The 18,060-nt window shown below is 39.0% G+C and overlaps 1 protein-coding gene across 4 annotated transcripts in view; it reads right to left on the bottom strand.

Annotated features, from left to right (window-relative positions):
• The window catches only part of ARID1B (AT-rich interaction domain 1B), a 410,478-nt gene that overhangs the window by 120,188 nt on the left and 272,230 nt on the right, over positions 1-18,060 (bottom strand). For all 4 annotated transcript variants that reach the window (XM_082855803.1, XM_082855802.1, XM_082855805.1 and 1 more), the window contains one exon: positions 1,297-1,540. In XM_082855803.1, coding sequence (XP_082711929.1) covers positions 1,297-1,540 — 244 coding nt within the window. The remainder of the gene's footprint in view (positions 1-1,296; positions 1,541-18,060) is intronic.

Raw genomic sequence — 18,060 nt, forward strand, 5'->3', positions numbered from 1 at the left:
TTATTAATAGCAACCCTTAAAAGCTCAAAGGTGTCTCAGCTTGGTTGATAAATTATATAGTCACTTTAATATGATACATTTCTATAAAGCTCAAAACTAAATAAAACTAACAATACGTACTCTATGAATGTTCGTAATAAAATTCTTTAAAAACTCCAAATAATCCAAAAAGAATGATTTAAAATACATTCAGAGAATATCTGAGGCTGGGGAGAGTTATAGGGCTGAAGAAAAGGAAGGAACACACAGGTAGAAACAACACTGGCAATACTCCAATTCTTGAATTGGATCGTGAGTCATGAGTACTCATTTGAGTTACGTTTCATAATTAGCATTTTTCATACGTTCATACATATGTTTATACACATACAACATGTATTTAAAATATAAAAGGAGCAAAATAGTAAAAAGGGTTAAAACTGCCACCCATGTTTTTAAGATAATAGAACAACCTATCAGGACATTTATCAGCAATTCAATATCAATTCTGATAGATTAGTAAAAAGTACTTTTCTGGCAGCCAGCCACCTGCATCACGCTAGCAAAATTTACACAGAAAAAAAAATTACACCTACTCTGCAGATAAAGGAAAGCTAGTTGCTTGGTGGGTTTGAGTGAATGATGTTTGATATGAGAAAGACAGCTGGGATAGGATGAGGCAACTGACAAATAAGTAAACAAATACATAACCCCACGCACATAATAAAGGAAGCAAAAGATACAGAAGTAGTATGACTACTGAAATAGCTGAATGCAAGAGGTTAATTGGAACATGCACTTCTTATATAAAAATTAGAAGGCAAGAATTTGTATAAATAACAAGGCCTTGAATGTGTGCTGGCAAATTAAGACAAGAAGTATAAACACTAAAGATATTTTAGAAAATAACTGCCATGGTATAAATTAAATAGAAGCCTAAAAACTAAGGCTAGTGCTACCCATGATCTCACTTCCGTGGCACTTATCAACACAGGAGCTTAGTTAACAGAATCATCACAAAACATATGCTAAGAGAATAAATAATTTTCTGGCATAAGCTGAGGTAAATGTGCGAACTGAAAATATCAAAGTAATTGCTGATTTTATTAATTAGGTGTTTACAGTCATTAGTCAAGTATATTTAGGAACTGGGATGCTTGTATACTTTGGTGATAATTCACAGCTATGCTCCTAATATGTGGTCCCATCATTAGGTTTTTAAATAGTAGAAGAAATAATGGTATGCATGCTGTTATTGATGAACACTAGGTCTGTATTTACTACAGAGTAAAATAATAATCATTAAGAAGTGAGTACCTGGAATACTTGCAGGAGAAATTGGGCCAGATCGTGACTGGTTGCTTCCTACAGGAGAGCCGACAGGAGAAGGCGATGGGCCCCCAGGGATGCTGGAGAGATGGGGAGATGCGTGTGGAGAGAAAGGCGACTGAGCTGGGTTGCTCTGATCCCCTTGGCTGCTCGTGGACCCGGATGCACTGACTGCTGAGCTCAAAGTTGCTTCCGTTCCCGTGGGGAGGTCATCAATGGAGCCAGACAGGTCCTAAGAAAGAAAGAAATAGCATGCATTTATAGAATAACACATATTTGGACCAATACCTGTTCAGAACACTATTTGAAAATCATAACAACGCCCCCTTCAAAGTTTTTCTAGATAACGCCCAAAATTCAGAGCACGGCCACTTGTTATTAGAAGACTTTAATGAGGTCTCTTGTAAGAACCCATAGGATCTGATCTATCGCTAAAAAGTGAGAAAAGTTGTAGCTCCCTTTCATTAAACTATCCTATAGCTTTCCTGTAAGCTGTCAGCATCTAGTCCAACAAACCTGTCAAAGAGTCACAGGAAAAGCACTTTATGCAGTGATGTACCATCCGAATGGAATGCCTGATTCGTAAATGATTACTTCAGTAAGCTGCAAACTATAGGCTTTGGATCCTCCTGTTTAGAAATCAACATTGGAGGACTGTCTGAATTTCAAACTATGATCTTCTAACGTAATAGTCAAAACTGTAACCAAACCTTGTGGTGAGAAATTCTTACATTTTAGGTAATTGCAAAAGTGCTCTTATAGTAAAAGAGTGATGTGTATTTTTATCTCATACTGTGACAATAAATCCCTTTGAAGTTATGCTGGCAGAAATGAGTCCTAATGTTATAACTTACTTTTTATACAGTTTTAAGCTAAACAAACAATCTTTAAGGTCCTGTAATTTTATCGTAACAACCTCTAGGCAGTTATTAAAATCCTCATTTGACAGACACAGAAACCAAAGATCAGAGAGTCAAGGTTACTGTTACTAGTTACACCACTGAGGACAGGCGACATCTGCTAAAGATTATGAAGGGAGGTTGAGAGAAGAGGAAGGAGGAAACTGTCTTCCACACCCTCATCAGAGTGAGAGGACAGAGCCTTTACTCTGTCTTCCTCATGGCTGTGGCTCTAGGGCATGTGCCACGGCCCCCACCAGCAGGAGTCAGTACATCAGTGCAGGCCTGCCGCAATGGCTGGGCTCCCAGATCACTAAGTCTGCAAACCCAGGTGAGACCCGGAGCTAGGTGCTGAATGAGCCCTAAAGACTGAGAGGCAGGATAAAAGATATTTGTCTTGATAATCTAGGACTAAATACTGCAGAATGGGATCAGAAATACCAGGTTATGCTACTGTCTGCAAAGCATATTCAACACTAATTGACATCTTCCACTCATGCAATTTTATTAATGTTTAATTTTACCTCACTGCTTACTACTGGGACTGCTGAAACTAGGGCTTTGGAAACTGGTGGAGGAAGATGCTTCGGATTGGAAGAATGAATCTAGACCAGGAAGTACAAAGGGGGCCAGGTAAAGCAGAGCTGGCTAGAGCTCTTCAGGGTACCCCAAAATGTCACAAAGCAAACTCAGAATCAGGATCCTAGGCTCCTGGAAAGTTTATCTGTTAACCATCTGTTATATAATTAACTTCTCTTTTATTAACAGCAAAATTGCCAATGATTAAAAAACACGTTCTAAAGAAGAGCTGATGAAAATCTCACAAAAAAATGAATGTTACAGAAAAACAAAAATTTCTTATGCTAAGAAGAATAACATTTAAGTAAAATAGAGTAATCTTCAATGTCATATAACTGAGCTTATAAGTAAGAAACATTAATAGTAGCAGGTGATTGAAAATATCACCTCCTAGAAAAAGTATCATCTCCAAAACAAAATGGGGCAAACTGAACCACATTTTCAGAATTCAGAGAAAAAATATATAAACATCTCTACTTAGGGCACATGAGATGCATGATTTTGCACATGTTCAGCTGGTAAAACATTGTATTCAGCTTGATTACTGGGTTCAACAATAGTTCGATTCAGACTTTCAGAATTTTTTGTGAAGCCAGGTAGAAACAGAGGAAGATTATTAAGCAAGTAATATGCTACATCCAATGTAGAAAGGATTCACACTTCAGCAATCAAGGCAATTATCTGAGTTCCTGGAAACAAAACTTAAGCTAATAGATGTGTGCACATGTACACATGCAGAGCTGCTGAATGCTGAAAGGGACAACAGGACAGGATTCCACCCATTCCTCCCACGCCAGGCTGAATGCTGAGTTGCCTGACATCTGACCCCCACCCCACCCCCACCGTCTCAGAGCCAGGGAGGGCGGGGGGGGGGGGGGGGTCTAGAAGAGTGGCTGGGTCCTGGGTAATTCTTAAAGTACCTGCCCCTAAAGCAGTCCCTTCCTAACCTGATATAACCAATTCACAGAAGTGCGAAGGGACACACCTGTGGGCTCCAGGACAAGGCAAGCTATGGCCTGAGGGCTAAAAGCAGACCCTACCTATTCCGGCTCCACCTGTAAGCCAAACATTTTTAAATGACTGAAAAAAAATCAAGAGTAATATTTTGTGGGGCTTCCCTGGTGGCGCAGTGGTTGAGAGTCCGCCTGCCGATGCAGGGGACACAGGTTCGTGCCCCAGTCCGGGAGGATCCCACATGCCGCGGAGCGGCTGGGCCCGTGAGCCATGGCCACTGAGCCTGCGCGTCCGGAGCCTGTGCTCCGCAATGGGAGAGGTCACAACGGTGAGAGGCCCGCGTACCACAAAACAAACAAACAAACAAACAAACAAATAAATAAATAAAAAAGAGTAATATTTTGTGATATATTAAAAATATTTGAAATTCAAATTTCGGTGTATACAACATCTTACCGGAACACAGTCACAGCCATTCCTTTTATGTATTGTCTATGGCTCCCTTTGGGCCACAGCGGAGACCTTGACAGAGATGGTAGCCCTCAAAGCCTAAAACGATTCACTATCCGGCCCTTACAGAAAAAGTGTGCCGACCTGCGGTATCTAGTATAGCCTCTAATGCCTTTGCCTCTTCCTTGGGGGAAACAAAAGAAGGACAGGTCTCAGCTGAAATGCATGCTGACCTGTGTGTCAGGAATTATACAAGCTTCACCAAGAACAGGGACCGACTCCACATCTATACCCGCCTGGAAAACCTGAGTGGGAGCCACATAGAATTTTCCTCTTTAACGGTATCAGCCCCTGGTTAAGAATGGGTGGTGGGCTCCGTGTACAGATATACTCTCTAATACCTAACAAATGTATATCATGCATAAATAAGGGTCTATCACATAAGAATCAGTTGGGAGGAAATATGCTTTTCATGATTTCTTTAAAGAAAAAAAATTGGTGCATAACTAGATATAATATCTTTATCTTCTATTATACTACAATACAGAATTCAACAGAAAAGACAACATAGATTCAGTTTTTAAAGACATCACTATTTGAAGTTAAATAATTTTATGCAAATCTCTCTTCATAAAAAAACAAACTGTTACTTTGAAAATTTTAAAATTCTCTACAGTACCTACAAATTCCTTCCCTGTCCTCCCTTAAAATTCCATGTCATGGTTGAAAAAGTGACACGGATGGGTGTTAAGAGAGCTTCATTCAAGCTGCAAAGGCATGAAAAACATTTCTGTTGTTCAACAAGCTGATCGAAGAAATATCAAGAGAAAAATATAAAAATGGTGGCTTTCTTAGTGTTCACAAGTCATCAGAATTTCAGTGCTGACTACACCTCAGTGTAACAGAAGAGTAATAAAAAGATATAATTTCTATATTACTGTTATACACACACGTATCTTTTATATGTAAATTATAGAGAAATATTCCCGCCCTGCAGATACTTAGGGTATCCATATGTATAGCTATCTTAAAACGTTAATAAAAGAAGTTCAACAGTGGTTTAAACATTCAGCCTAGTTAACAAAGAAGCTCTGTAACGAATACCCCTCTAGAGGACAATTTAGTCAGCAGGGCACCAACTCTATTCTTCTTTTATAAGTACTATCAGATCTATGATGCCTGTGAAGAACAGAGAGACCTTACTGCATCTCATTCTAACCAAGCCACCTTCAAGCTACAGTGCTTCCATTTATCTTGCTGGAAAGCTGGCAGGTAAGGTAATTGCAGGGAGGACTCTTTTAAGGGGCTGGAGTCCCCCTGCCCCACAGCATTCCTTACATCCTTCCTCTTTATTGATGGAATGACTGCTAAGGCAATGACTTCATGGGCTCATGCATAGTAAATTCAATATTTTGCCATGACAATTTGATTTGGCAAAATCTTGCAATCAAGTTCGGTTTTCAATATCTGACATCACTCAGAATGCCGAATACTTTCCAGCACACCCAAAATAATACAACCCCTACTATCAGCGGTTAGTTTATATTTAGAAAAGCAATGCCGCTTTTTGGAAAAGCTTGTTTTACTTTAAAATTTAATTTAAATGCAAGTTCCCTGCAAAGACTTTCCCCTCTGTAACCATCATCCTTCCACCCTCCGCCCATGTAAAATTTTCATTCTAACCCAAGTGACAAGTACAAGAGATTTCACTGTGCTTAGAACGAAATGCCACCGGGGAGCAATAACAATCCTATCAGACTCCGACAAGAGAAACACTTATGAATTAACATAGAGCACAAATATGTTCCTGATTGACATGATGGGATAGGGTGGGGGAGGGCAGTGACAGAGGAACGTATATAAATAAGAACATGCCAGGAAGGAGCACAGGAGGAGGAATTTTTAGAGATCTGCAAATATATAAAATAGACATACAACATTAAGTATAAATATGTCTGCATACTATATATGATCCTCCCTAAAAATACTTGATGTTCATATATTATGACTTACTACCTCTAGAGACATCTTTGGTTTTGATGGTAATCAATTTATCTGATAAGTTAGTTTACTAAAGGATAAATTCAGTCAATGCTGGTGATGTCTTACTGTCTTGAACTGGGAATAAGCTAGAAAATTTTACTCCCTTGTTTAATTAAATAAGTGGGTTTTTTAAAAAAGCAAATCAACTCCAAAATACTCTCAGCTATGGTTCTCAATACAATTAGTTGACGGTATTATATCAGCCATTGGTAGAAAACTGCAAAGCGTCACACACACTGGGCATCTCTTGCTCAGAAGTGCCCCAAGAGAGGATGAGGATAAACACTGAATTAGAAACAGAGAAGATATTTCAATCAATGAGATGAGTTCAGGTCTCCTGTTTAAGGATTTTTATACGATACAGTTAATGATTTCTCATTGTGACTTCCCATGGGCTTGAAGCACAGGTTAAAATGGCAGCTCGATGGTCTTTCAAAAAGTCTCTCATGATCTTCAAACGCAGAAATAGTGTCTCTTCTCCTTTTCAGAATATTGAATATCAAATCCTGGCATGCGGTTTTTCTTTTTCTCTCTCCAACTAGACCCTAACTTTCTTAAGGGCAGTGACTCCTCGTGCCAGGTCTGGTGTTAGAGAGGAGCATTTGACTGGTCACTGGTCAGTGTCACTGAATTTATAAGCTCTACAGTAAAATACAGCTGCAAATACTGTACAAAGTAAGCCAGCATGTGCACACATTTCTGAATATTTACCATAAATGCTCTAGTGAAAACGACTGAGATCGCTATTAAAATTTAACACTGAATTCTCGGCCCTCTGTTTCCAATTAGCATCCTGGAGGCCAAGCATCTAGCCTCGTTAGATGCTTAGCTCTTTGGAAACACACTGTAAAATCACTTCATACCCTCCAACCTTATTTTAGAACTATCATTTCAGACGTGGGATACAAATACACCTTGAAGTTGATATTAGAATTGAGCCAATAATTTGACTGACATATATACACAAAAGGAAAAACCTCACAGTGACTGTTTAATTTCCATGATGTTTGTAGGCTTCTTTTCAGCACAAACCCGTGTAACAGTGCATTTCAAAGACGCCCACCAAAGTCCCTGCTGCTTTCATTTGTCTAGACAGCAAATGAGTTAAAAGCTTAGACTTCCTGTCTAAATGAATTAAAAAATGCAAAGGCACAGAAAGGCAGAATCCACAAAGAAAATCCTTCCAAGCACTAATTTTTAGGCCTGCAAAGCATCTTCTTACAAAGTTATATATATCTTCCTTTCTTCTTAAACATGTCCAATAACAAATATTTATCTCTTTGTTATATGTGACAATATATACAATCCTTAGCCTTAATATGTAGAAGGTCAACTGGAAAAAAAATATTTGCTCTTAATTTAAAAATAGTCACAAGCTCAACAAATGACAAATTCATATCCAAAGCCAGGGATAACACAAGGAAAATTAATGAGTCAGAATTCATTTTAAGGGAGGTAGCCAGGAACCATTTTGGGGGGAAATTACTTTCACCTGATTCATTTGTATTCTTTCTCAAGCAAAGATTCCATTACGGGTAACTCTCATTTTAAAGGGACATATATAAGGATAATCAGCTAATCTGATACTTTACAAAAGCAGGCCTCAGAGTTAAGCATACTACCATAAGCAAAAATTTTTATAATGGTTATATTTCCTTTGATTTTAAAAAAATTCACACCTAAAATAAAAGCTATCCTCAAAGGTCCTTGGGTTAGAAACCCCTGATAGGAAATGTGCTGCCATTCTAAATTTAGAAGTGGTGAACAATGTAAGTATGAAATATGCATCATGTAAGGGAATTTTTCTCCATTGCACAGGCCTCAGGGGGATCCTAAATTATTCTGTTTTTGAACTCTGCCCAGGAAGAGTCTCTGCTCTTCCACTATTAACAGCAGACATTATGTAGACCAGGAGTAACAGCACATAGACCCGTAACCACAGTATGGGCAGTCTTAAACTTAAAAATAATTTGGTAAGAAAATTTATTTTACAGTTATCTTTCGGTTGCACGGAATTTGGGATTAACACTGTCCTCTTGGTTGCCATCCTAGGCTACCCTTTCAGGTGATGATGATGACGTTCATGATCACGATGATTTGATGTTTAGCGATAACAACTGTGACTACCATGCTCCATAGCAGAGATATTATGTACATTTTCTCTCATGAGGAGACTACAGCGCCTTGTGAGCTCCAGTCCATTGTTCCTACCAGGCAAAATGTTTTTTAACTGATTTCATTGTCCAAAATAGCCAGGACCCTTCCCGACCTCAAGTCAAGGCCCAAATCAGTGCTGAAAACACTAAAAAAGACTCACATATGAATAAGTGCTGGCCCTTTGTTATTTCTAAGGGCAATGGCATCTTAAAGAATATACTAATTAATACAAATGACAGACTACTGGGGGAAAATAAAACTATATAATAAAGTGAGAATACTGAATAATTTGGGGAGAGATATTTGTACTGAGTCTTACCCTTAGGCAGGCATGCCCTCTCTAAGGTTAGCAGACGGAGCTGCAGGGTGGGTAGGTGGGAGGCAGTAGGGGAAAAAAAGGTGGAAGACAGTTTTTACATGTGGATGACATTTTATGTTGAAGTTGGCCTGTATAGGTTGATCTTGTACACTTAAATGTCTTCCTTTCATGGAGTCTCAATGAAAAGAGACAAACAGCTAAACAGAAATTCTAAGAAAAAGCGAACTAACAAGTGTGGAATAAAGAATGGTACGTCTTCAGCCAGCGCACATCTGCCCAGGGGCTGCTGTCTGACACAGGTCCAGACTAGGAGTGAAGGTGTGCCCTGTGGACAAATGGAGGGCAGAGAGAACAATGTGTGAAGGCAAAAAACACTAAGGGAGGCCATGCCCCTTGGGAAGGGTGAGAAGATCAGAGAGGCTGGAAAAGCAGAGCGAGAGAGGATGAGGCTGAAGAGGCAGTTGTGAATGACTTCATATGCCCACGCCAAGGAATACGGGCTTACAGTTTTAGGAACTAGGGGGCCAACAGAGGTCTGAAAGGTGAGTTTTAATATTATCAAACAAACAGACAAAAAAATACAGTGGGTGCCAAATGAGAATTGATAAACGTTTTAAGCCAAAAAAAAACCATCCTTGTTTTCAAATGTTTATGAACAAAGAATGCTTTAAATGTGATTAAAATGACAGGTACCATTCAAAAATAAATTTGTAAAACTTAAAAAAAATCTATATATTTTTAGCACTATATAACATTTAACAAGTAAATGAACAAAAACAAAAAGTGCCTCAATAACTACAGTCCAGGTTAAATATTAGCGTGCTTTCTAACTGCAATAATTTCACGAGGCTACAGGCATCCTATGCCTTTCATTTATATGTAAGAATTAACGGATAAAATGAATTGAAGGGTAATAGCCTTTACCCTTAAAACAGCACAACAGTGTCTAAAAACTAATTATGAGTAACACAATTTAACAGATTATGTTCTTTAACTATATATTCTATTCCAAATCGGTGACTCTGAAGACATTTAGTTACAAAGGAGGAAAATCCGCTCATGACATGTAGGGGCAGGGATGTGGGTTTATGGGTTGGTGCTTTACAAATATCAATGCCAGGTATGAAACTATAAGTATGAATGACCCACGTGCTTTGAAAGCAAATGGACAAACTAACAAGATCCGTAAATATGTAAGATTTAGAGTTTGTCTACTGATATGAGGTCTTATTGCTGAAAGTACATCATAAATTTTTACGGCAGAAAAGCAATCAACACCAACGTTTTTGCATCTCTCATGGTAAAAAACAAAAAAACCCCGACTATTGTTTACCTAGAAGTACAATGCTTAGCACACAGAAATTCTGAAAATAAAACTTAAAAACAAAAAGGCATGAACCCTCAGGAGACATCTATTTCTTCAGTATATAGCAATGAAATACTTTAAAATAGTAAGACGTATAGGAACTGCAAATAAATTAGCAACTTAAAAAAACAAAAACAAACCAAAAAAACCTCACAAATTGTACCGAGTCTACATGGAATAAAGGGAAGTTCTGTCATAGAATAATACTAAAACTTCGGGTTTTTTTTTTTTGTTTTCTTTTTTGCGGTACGCGGGCGTCTCACTGCCGTGGCCTCTCCCGTTGCGGAGCACAGGCTTCGGGCGCGCAGGCTCAGCGGCCATGGCTCACGGGCCCAGCCGCTCCGCGGCATGTGGGATCTTCCCGGAGTGGGGCACGAACCCGTGTCCCCTGCATCGGCAGGCGGACTCTCAACCACTGCACCACCAGGGAAGCCCTAAAACTTCGTTTCTTGACATTTTCTGCAGTCACGTTGGGCCCTATGAACATACATACTTGTTCTACATCCTTCACTGGATTTTTAAAACCTTTTGTTTTGAAGTGACTTTAGACTTACCCCAAAGTGGCAGAGACAGTACTCACTGTTCTTTCACTCAGTTTCCCTTAACGTTAACATTTTACACAGTAACCATGGCATGTTTATCAGAACTACGAACTTGGCCTCGGTACAGTACTATTAATGAAACACAGACTTAATTTGCATTTTACCAGCCTTGCCAGGAATGTCCGTCTTCTGTTCCAGGACCCAATCCAGGGTACATGTCACATTTATTCACCTTGTCTCCTTAGTCTCCTCTAGTCTGTGACAATTTCTCAAATCTTTCCTTGTTTTTCACAACCACGACACATTTGAAGGGCACTCCTGAGGTATTTTGTAGAATGTCCTTCAATTTGCGTCTGTTTAATGCTTTCTCATGGTTAGGCTGGGGTTATAGATTTTGGGGAAGAATACCACAGAAGTGAAACCTCCTTCGCAAAGCAACATATAGGGGTATGATATCAACACGACTTAGTACAGGTGATGTTGACTTGGATCACCTGGTTAAGGTGCTGTGTGCCAGGTCCCTCCACTGTCAAGTTGCTCTTTTGCCCTTTCCACACTCTGTTCATGAGGAGGGAGTCACTGAACCCAGCCACACCCAAGGGAGGGCAATTAAGCTCCACCTCTTGGAGGAGGCTTATCAAAGAATTAGTGCATGTATGTTAAAGCCACACAGTAATTAGTACATATTTGCGGGGATATATTTGCAACTATGCATGTATCTGTTTCACCTTCAAGTTTTGCCTAATTTTAGTAATTATCAGTCGATCTTGCCTGCAGCACTACTCTAGTGTTCTAATAGTGTTGATTTTCTATTTCCTTCATTCCTTTTACATTTATTATCTGGAATTCTTATGTAGGAGGAGATGTCCTGTCTCCATTCATTTTTACATGGTCAAGACAATCGTCTTATACATTTTTTGGGTGCAACTTAAGTTCCTCTATGATGATTAGGTGATACTCTTATCAACACTAAATGGTAGTAGTACCTCCAATCGAGATTTCATGATCGTAAAATATGGGAGAGAGAAAAATATGCACTCTTTGCTTTTCCAGACACAGCTAGAAGCATATAACTTAGTATAATCACTTCGGACAACAATTCGTAAGCATCTTGTAAAGCTAAAGACGCATATATCTTATGACCCAGAATGTCCACTCTTAGGTTTATACACTGGCACATGCATATATATACAAGCACAGTAGCATTGTTTCAGTACTGTAATAGTAAAAAAAAAAAATGGAGACAATCTGATTTTCCAGCAATATAAAATCAAGAGATATATTCAGAAAATGGGATACCATACAGCAATGAAACTGAATGAGCTAGAACTAAAAACGTTAATAGGGGGCTTCCCTGGTGGCGCGGTGGTTGAGAGTCCGCCTGCTGATGCAGGGGACATGATTCGTGCCCCGGTCCGGGAAGATCCCACATCCGCAGAGCGGCTGGGCCCGTGAGCCATGGCTGAGCCTGCGTGTCCGGAGCCTGTGCTCCGCAATGGGAGAGGCCACAACAGTTAGGGGCTCGCGTACCGCAAAAACAAACAAACAAAAATGTTAATAGGAAGCTCACAAACAATACTGATAGAAAACTGACCAAAAATCTCAACGCAGCAATACTGAACTAATACAGAAGAGATGGAACAAAAAGAAAGTAGTGGACTGTTAACCTTGTAGTGGAAATTCAAAGTCTAGAGCAGCAGCAGTTAAGCAAAGCTCAGAAGAGGTAACGAGAGTGGGAGTAGCATTGTCTACGGATTAGAGGGGAGAACGAAACGAACCTCTGCACTGTCCACTCAATTAAGCCCCACTTCCTTCCAAGACCCGTCCGTTACTATCCTGGTACAGTCTCCCCCGACATCTACAGCACCAGAATGAGCTACACAGCTCCTTCCTCTATGATCCCACATCGTATTTATCAACTACAGAACTTCCCGTGTTGAGTTTTAATGAATTGTTAGCATCTGCTACAATGCAAACTCTGGAGTAGGACCACTTACATTCAAACTTCGGCTTTGACACTGACCCTGACCGTGGGCAACATACTTAATCTTTCTGTGCCTCACTCTCCTCATCTATAAAATGGGGGAAATACTAGTATCTGTCAAAAAGAATTGTTGTGAGAATTAAATGAGAAGTTATACGTAGAAGAATTAGCCCAGTAGGATCTCCGTTAAGTGTAAGCTATCATCATTATTAACCATAAGGGAGAGGCAGTGGGTTAGAGAGCCCGAACCGTGTGTCACTGGGGATACAGTGCAAGACAACAGTGTTACCGGAAGGAAGTGGCTGAAGAGTGAAGAAGAGGCAGGGAAATGTGCCCTCCCCATGTTTCCTGGTCCCAGGGGGTACCGGTGAAGGCTCTGCAGGCCCTAGGGGAACCAAGTCGAGCAAGAGTTAGGAATCCAGTTAAAAAAAATGGAAACCCAGACAGTAGCAACCATAGAGAAGGGGAATTATGTGTAGAAGAGGTAGGTTTTTTTGTTTAGTTTTTGTTTTCCAGGTGTCCGCTCCATCATTCATAAGCTCTTTAATGAGTAAGACAAAGACGGCCTGCACTGTTTATGAACACAGGTTTTCAACAATAATCCTATCAATGAAGTTATAACAAATATTTGAGTACTGGAAAGTGGTTAAGAAAAACACCCATCATGACTCACTATTTAAGAATCACAAATGCAAAAGTATTACCACAGAGAGACCATTATGCTGTAGAAGAAAGAGTGCCGGCTGTAAGAGGAGTTTAAAGCTCGGTGCCACCACTGATCAGCTATGAACAAGACAATCTAAACTTTTATTCAGTTGTAAAATGGGGATTATAATGTTTATTATCTCAATCACTCAATATAATGAATAAAGCAAATGATATGGAAATTGTGAAGAATATCACTTTTAAAACATAAGATGGGGCTTCCCTGGTAGTGCAGTGGTTGAGAGTCCACCTGCCGATGCAGGGGACGCGGGTTCGTGCCCCGGTCCGGGAAGATCCCACATGCCGCGGAGCGGCTGGGCCCGTGAGCCGTGGCCGCTGAGCCTGCGCGTCCGGAGCCTGTGCTCTGCAATGGGAGAGGCCACAACAGTGAGAGGCCCGCGTACCGCAAAAGAAAAACCAAAACATAAGATATTATTTCCTGAGGCTTATTTATATATTAGATACAAGATTCAAATCACTTGTTTTAAAGAATAAGTCAGAAATATAATAATAATGAAATAAATACTTAGGCCATATCAATTCAAATCACAATCTCCTTCCTTAAATTCATATCACCCTTTGTATTAATGCCAAAAAACGTAAAAACAAGAGTTGTTTCATTTCTTCAGTGTTAAAAATTTGAAGGAAGTTTTAAATTATCTTGTTAGGGGCTCCCCTGGTGGCACAGTGGTTGAGAGTCCGCCTGCCGATGCAGGGGACACGGGTTCGTGCCCCGGTACAGGAAGATCCCACGTGCCGCGGAGCGGCTGGGCCCGTGAGCCATGGCCGCTGAGCCGGCGCATCCGGAGCCTGTGCTCTGCAGCGGGAGAGGCCGCAGCAGTGAGAGGCCCGCGTACCGCAAAAAAAAAAAAAAAAAAAAAAATTATCTTGTTAAACACGGAAAGAGTCTAATAGCTTCAATAACAGAAAGTGTTTTTATATTTCCATTGGAATCATTTTTAAGATGCCTGAATTTTTTAGAAAAAAGTAGAGAATCCAGAATTTTTTTTACATGATTAGCCTGACTGGATTACAGATGGAAATGCTGTGTAAAGGCTATTTTTATATTTTAAAGTGAAATGCAATACATGCAACACTCCCCCCAAAGTCAAACTTAAAAACATGCATTTTTCTCATTTTCAGTTATGATTTACAGACTCACTCAGATGAGAGGTTGTTTTCAACCTTGTACAGGGGCAGCCGGTCACTCAACACCTCAAGTGCTAGCACTAAAGGACAGTTTTACATAACAAATCTTCCTAAGAGCATATAACCATTTTATAATATATTACTTCAAAACTACTTCTTGAAAGGCGCTGGTTATAAACCTATTCAGGGTTTCAGACAGAAACTTCTAATACCAATAATAACAACGATGATGAGGATCATAGTATCAGTAAAGAAGGGCCTGAGTTAGGTCTTGAAGTCCAGCATGTTTCACACTCAACCACACTACCTCCCAACAGAGCCATCTGTATGCTAGGCAAGGGTATGAGGTACTGTACCTCACACGTACAGGTTAATTATCCTGTTGCTTGGAGCGTGTTCCCAGGCCAACAAGAAGAATAGAGTTTTCTCTGATGACCACTTTAAGCGGTCTCAAAGACGGCATAAACAAATTAAGACACAGGATTCTGAAAGGCAGAAGGGTAAAATTCACATTTCCTTAGCCTTCTAAAACCTTTGAACAAGGGAGACACCCAAATAACCTGACTCGCAAGCCCATCACATTGCTGGATTGCTCTTTATCCCAGTAAATCATACGTTTTGAAATAAAATTGGACTTAAACTCTTCATCAACCTAAAAATCCCTGGAAAGTGCTATGAAGCCTCCTTCTGAATCTCTACATCTTACTCCCCTCCTCTAATGACTTACTTTTAAAATGCGTTTATTAGATGTTAGTTTTCTCTTGATTATTTGTATTGTATTGGGGGTGGGAGCTTGCAAGGAATCGGGCTCTGGAACCACAAAGCTGCCCCCAACGCTAGCTGCTCTCTCACTGACTCAGAGGACTCAGGCAAGCGACTGAGTCCCATCAGCTGCCACCTCTCATCCGCACGCAGTACAGGGACAACAGAAGTAATGACCTCACAGTGCTGGGTGGGGTTAAATGAGGTAAATGCTCTGCATAAAGCACTAAGCATGCTGCCTGGCGCCAGATAAGTGCTCATTAAATATTTACTGTAATGTAGGTACACAGTAATAGTGTAGCGGTTAAAAGCATAAATTCTGGAGTAAGAGCAGTTTGAAATCAAGTCCCGGCTCCATCGTTTCTTCACCTAATCCTGGGTAAGCTACTTAACTTCACTGAGCCTCAGATTCACCATCTAAAATAGGAGGGAAATATTAATAATGCCATGGTGAGGATTAAATATAATTATGAAAAATAAGTATTAAGCATGTAGTAAATGTTCAATAAATAGTTGTTATGTATATAAATGCATACATACACATATAACCATACACACATTTCAAATATGTATGTTTTTTAAAAAGCCCTGTTTATAATGTAAAACGCATTTTGAATAAAGAATTTACAAATGACTTCTAGAAAAATATCTCACTTATAATAAGATGGATGAGTAAACAGCAGTGGCATGAAGGTATCCTTCTGTTCTTTAACAAATACTTAACAGATAATATAATGTGCGTTAGGAAAATAGTATAATATTAATTGTTAACATAACTAAGTAAAACAGCCTTTGGCATTTCTATAAGATGTAGTGTCACCAATTATAAACACTGCACAAGAAGGAGGGCACTGATTGGAAAAGGTAATCAGCCCAGGTTGTGAAGTCTTGGTTCAAATCTGCGCCATCAGTTCTTAGTGGTGTGAATTCGGCAAGTGAATTAATATTCCAAAGCCTCAGTTTCTTCACCTATAAAATGGATCTGACTCAAAGAGGCGGCAAGAACTAAATGAGTTTAATCAAGAATCCATTTAATAAATATTAGCCATCATGAGTTTGATTTTTATTACGTCACATAGTATCCAGATAAATTTAAAACAATATTTCTCGTTCACATCTAGAAAACTACATGTTAAAATGGCAAAAAACTAGAAACCACTTAAATATAAATTTACTAGTGGGCTATCTAAAACTACATACTAATTATTAGAAATATATATTTTAAATAATGTAATTTTTATTGAGTGAAAATCAGTAGTAACAGCAGAAAAACAACTACTAGTATCTAATTTATGTAAAATAGTAGAAAATATTTCACGAACATATACATTTATGTATACGTGTAAAATATGTGTGTGTGCATATATCTTTTTAACCCTTGATGCTCAACAAAATTTTAACAGTGGTTATTTTATGTGATTGGATCTGGGAGGATTTTCTCTTTCTTCCTTGTACTTGAGCAGTTATTTTAATAAATGTTGAAGTTTTTTGTGAAAAAAATAAAACAAAAGGCAAACCTACAGATTTCAACAGTCTTTAACAAAAGTCCATTTAAAAGATGGGAAATAGCTGCATAGTAGTAGCATTAAATCATATTAGTATTTTCAGAATAGATGTTAAAACTTAATGCAAAAGTATATGGTAATGAAATAACGAGACAAAGCTGGACAAATACAAATTATGCTCACATGCATACTTTTCACATTCTTTCAGGCTAAGGTATTTTAATAAAATTTTCCTCATGGTCTCCATTAGCATGTACATGTACATGCATGTACATACTTAATGTACATACTTGAGTAAGATGGCGGAGGAAAACTTTAAAAATCAAATTTTAGGCAAACGGAATACAGCAAAAATATATTGATTTTAATAGTATGGCCTTATGATACAGCAGGCCCCAGCCTGACAACGCAACCGCTAAAAGTGATGAACGCTCAACATACACAGACACAGGCACTTTTAGTTAAATGGGTTCCACAGAGCTGGTTCCCCACAGAAGGTGGCATCTTGAACCCAAGGAGTCTCAGAAGAAACAGAAGTCACATGTCTATCAATATTTTAGACAGAATCTAATACAACTGTAAATCTGTCATTGTTGGCAACACTGAAAAAGTAGGACCAGTTAATAGGAAACACTGAATATCACTGCTTCAGGTTTCTCTGTCTTCTATGGTCTAAATAACTCCATACAGAACACTGCCGTCAAAGGTCTCGCTGTAAGAGTTACATGTTCAAAATTATTGATTTCCTTTTACTTCCAAAGAAAACTACAATTGTAAACACAATTCTCTTTGTGAATTGATGCTTTTAAATCTATTTCATTTGGAAATTGTAAAAGAAAGCAAGCAAGCTAAACACTTAAAAGTATCAAAATGGAGTTTAAATAATAAGCGAAGTATAAAATTATAACCGGAGGTAAATTTGTTCTACTGAGCTCACTTTAACTTCTAGAATGAGTAACCACATGTGACTGTTTAGGAGTGCCACAATGGTCCACCAGTTTGTAGAATGTGATATGACTTTCTATGATTTGTCCTAGTGTTGAATATACCTGTCTCTTCTTGCCTTTCTGTATGCTGTTCACTTCTGAATTTTCCTCAACACTGCTAAGTAGATAAGACATCGTATTAAGGAAAAGATGGATTTTGGCTCTGAGAATAAAAGCAATATATTTTTAAAGCATGTATATAAAGATTGGTGAAAACTACTTATGAATTAAATAAAAGAGGAGTGAAGGAAAAATGTAAAACTACAACAAGCATAGCAATCTGTTATGAGCTGAATGAGTGCCAGTTTGTGGGCCTCGGGGCTCGGTAGGATTTCTCTGTACAGTGCCAAAC

This window comes from Leucopleurus acutus (assembly GCF_964270905.1).
Source record: "Leucopleurus acutus genome assembly, chromosome: 15".
Taxonomy (NCBI): domain Eukaryota; kingdom Metazoa; phylum Chordata; class Mammalia; order Artiodactyla; family Delphinidae; genus Leucopleurus; species Leucopleurus acutus.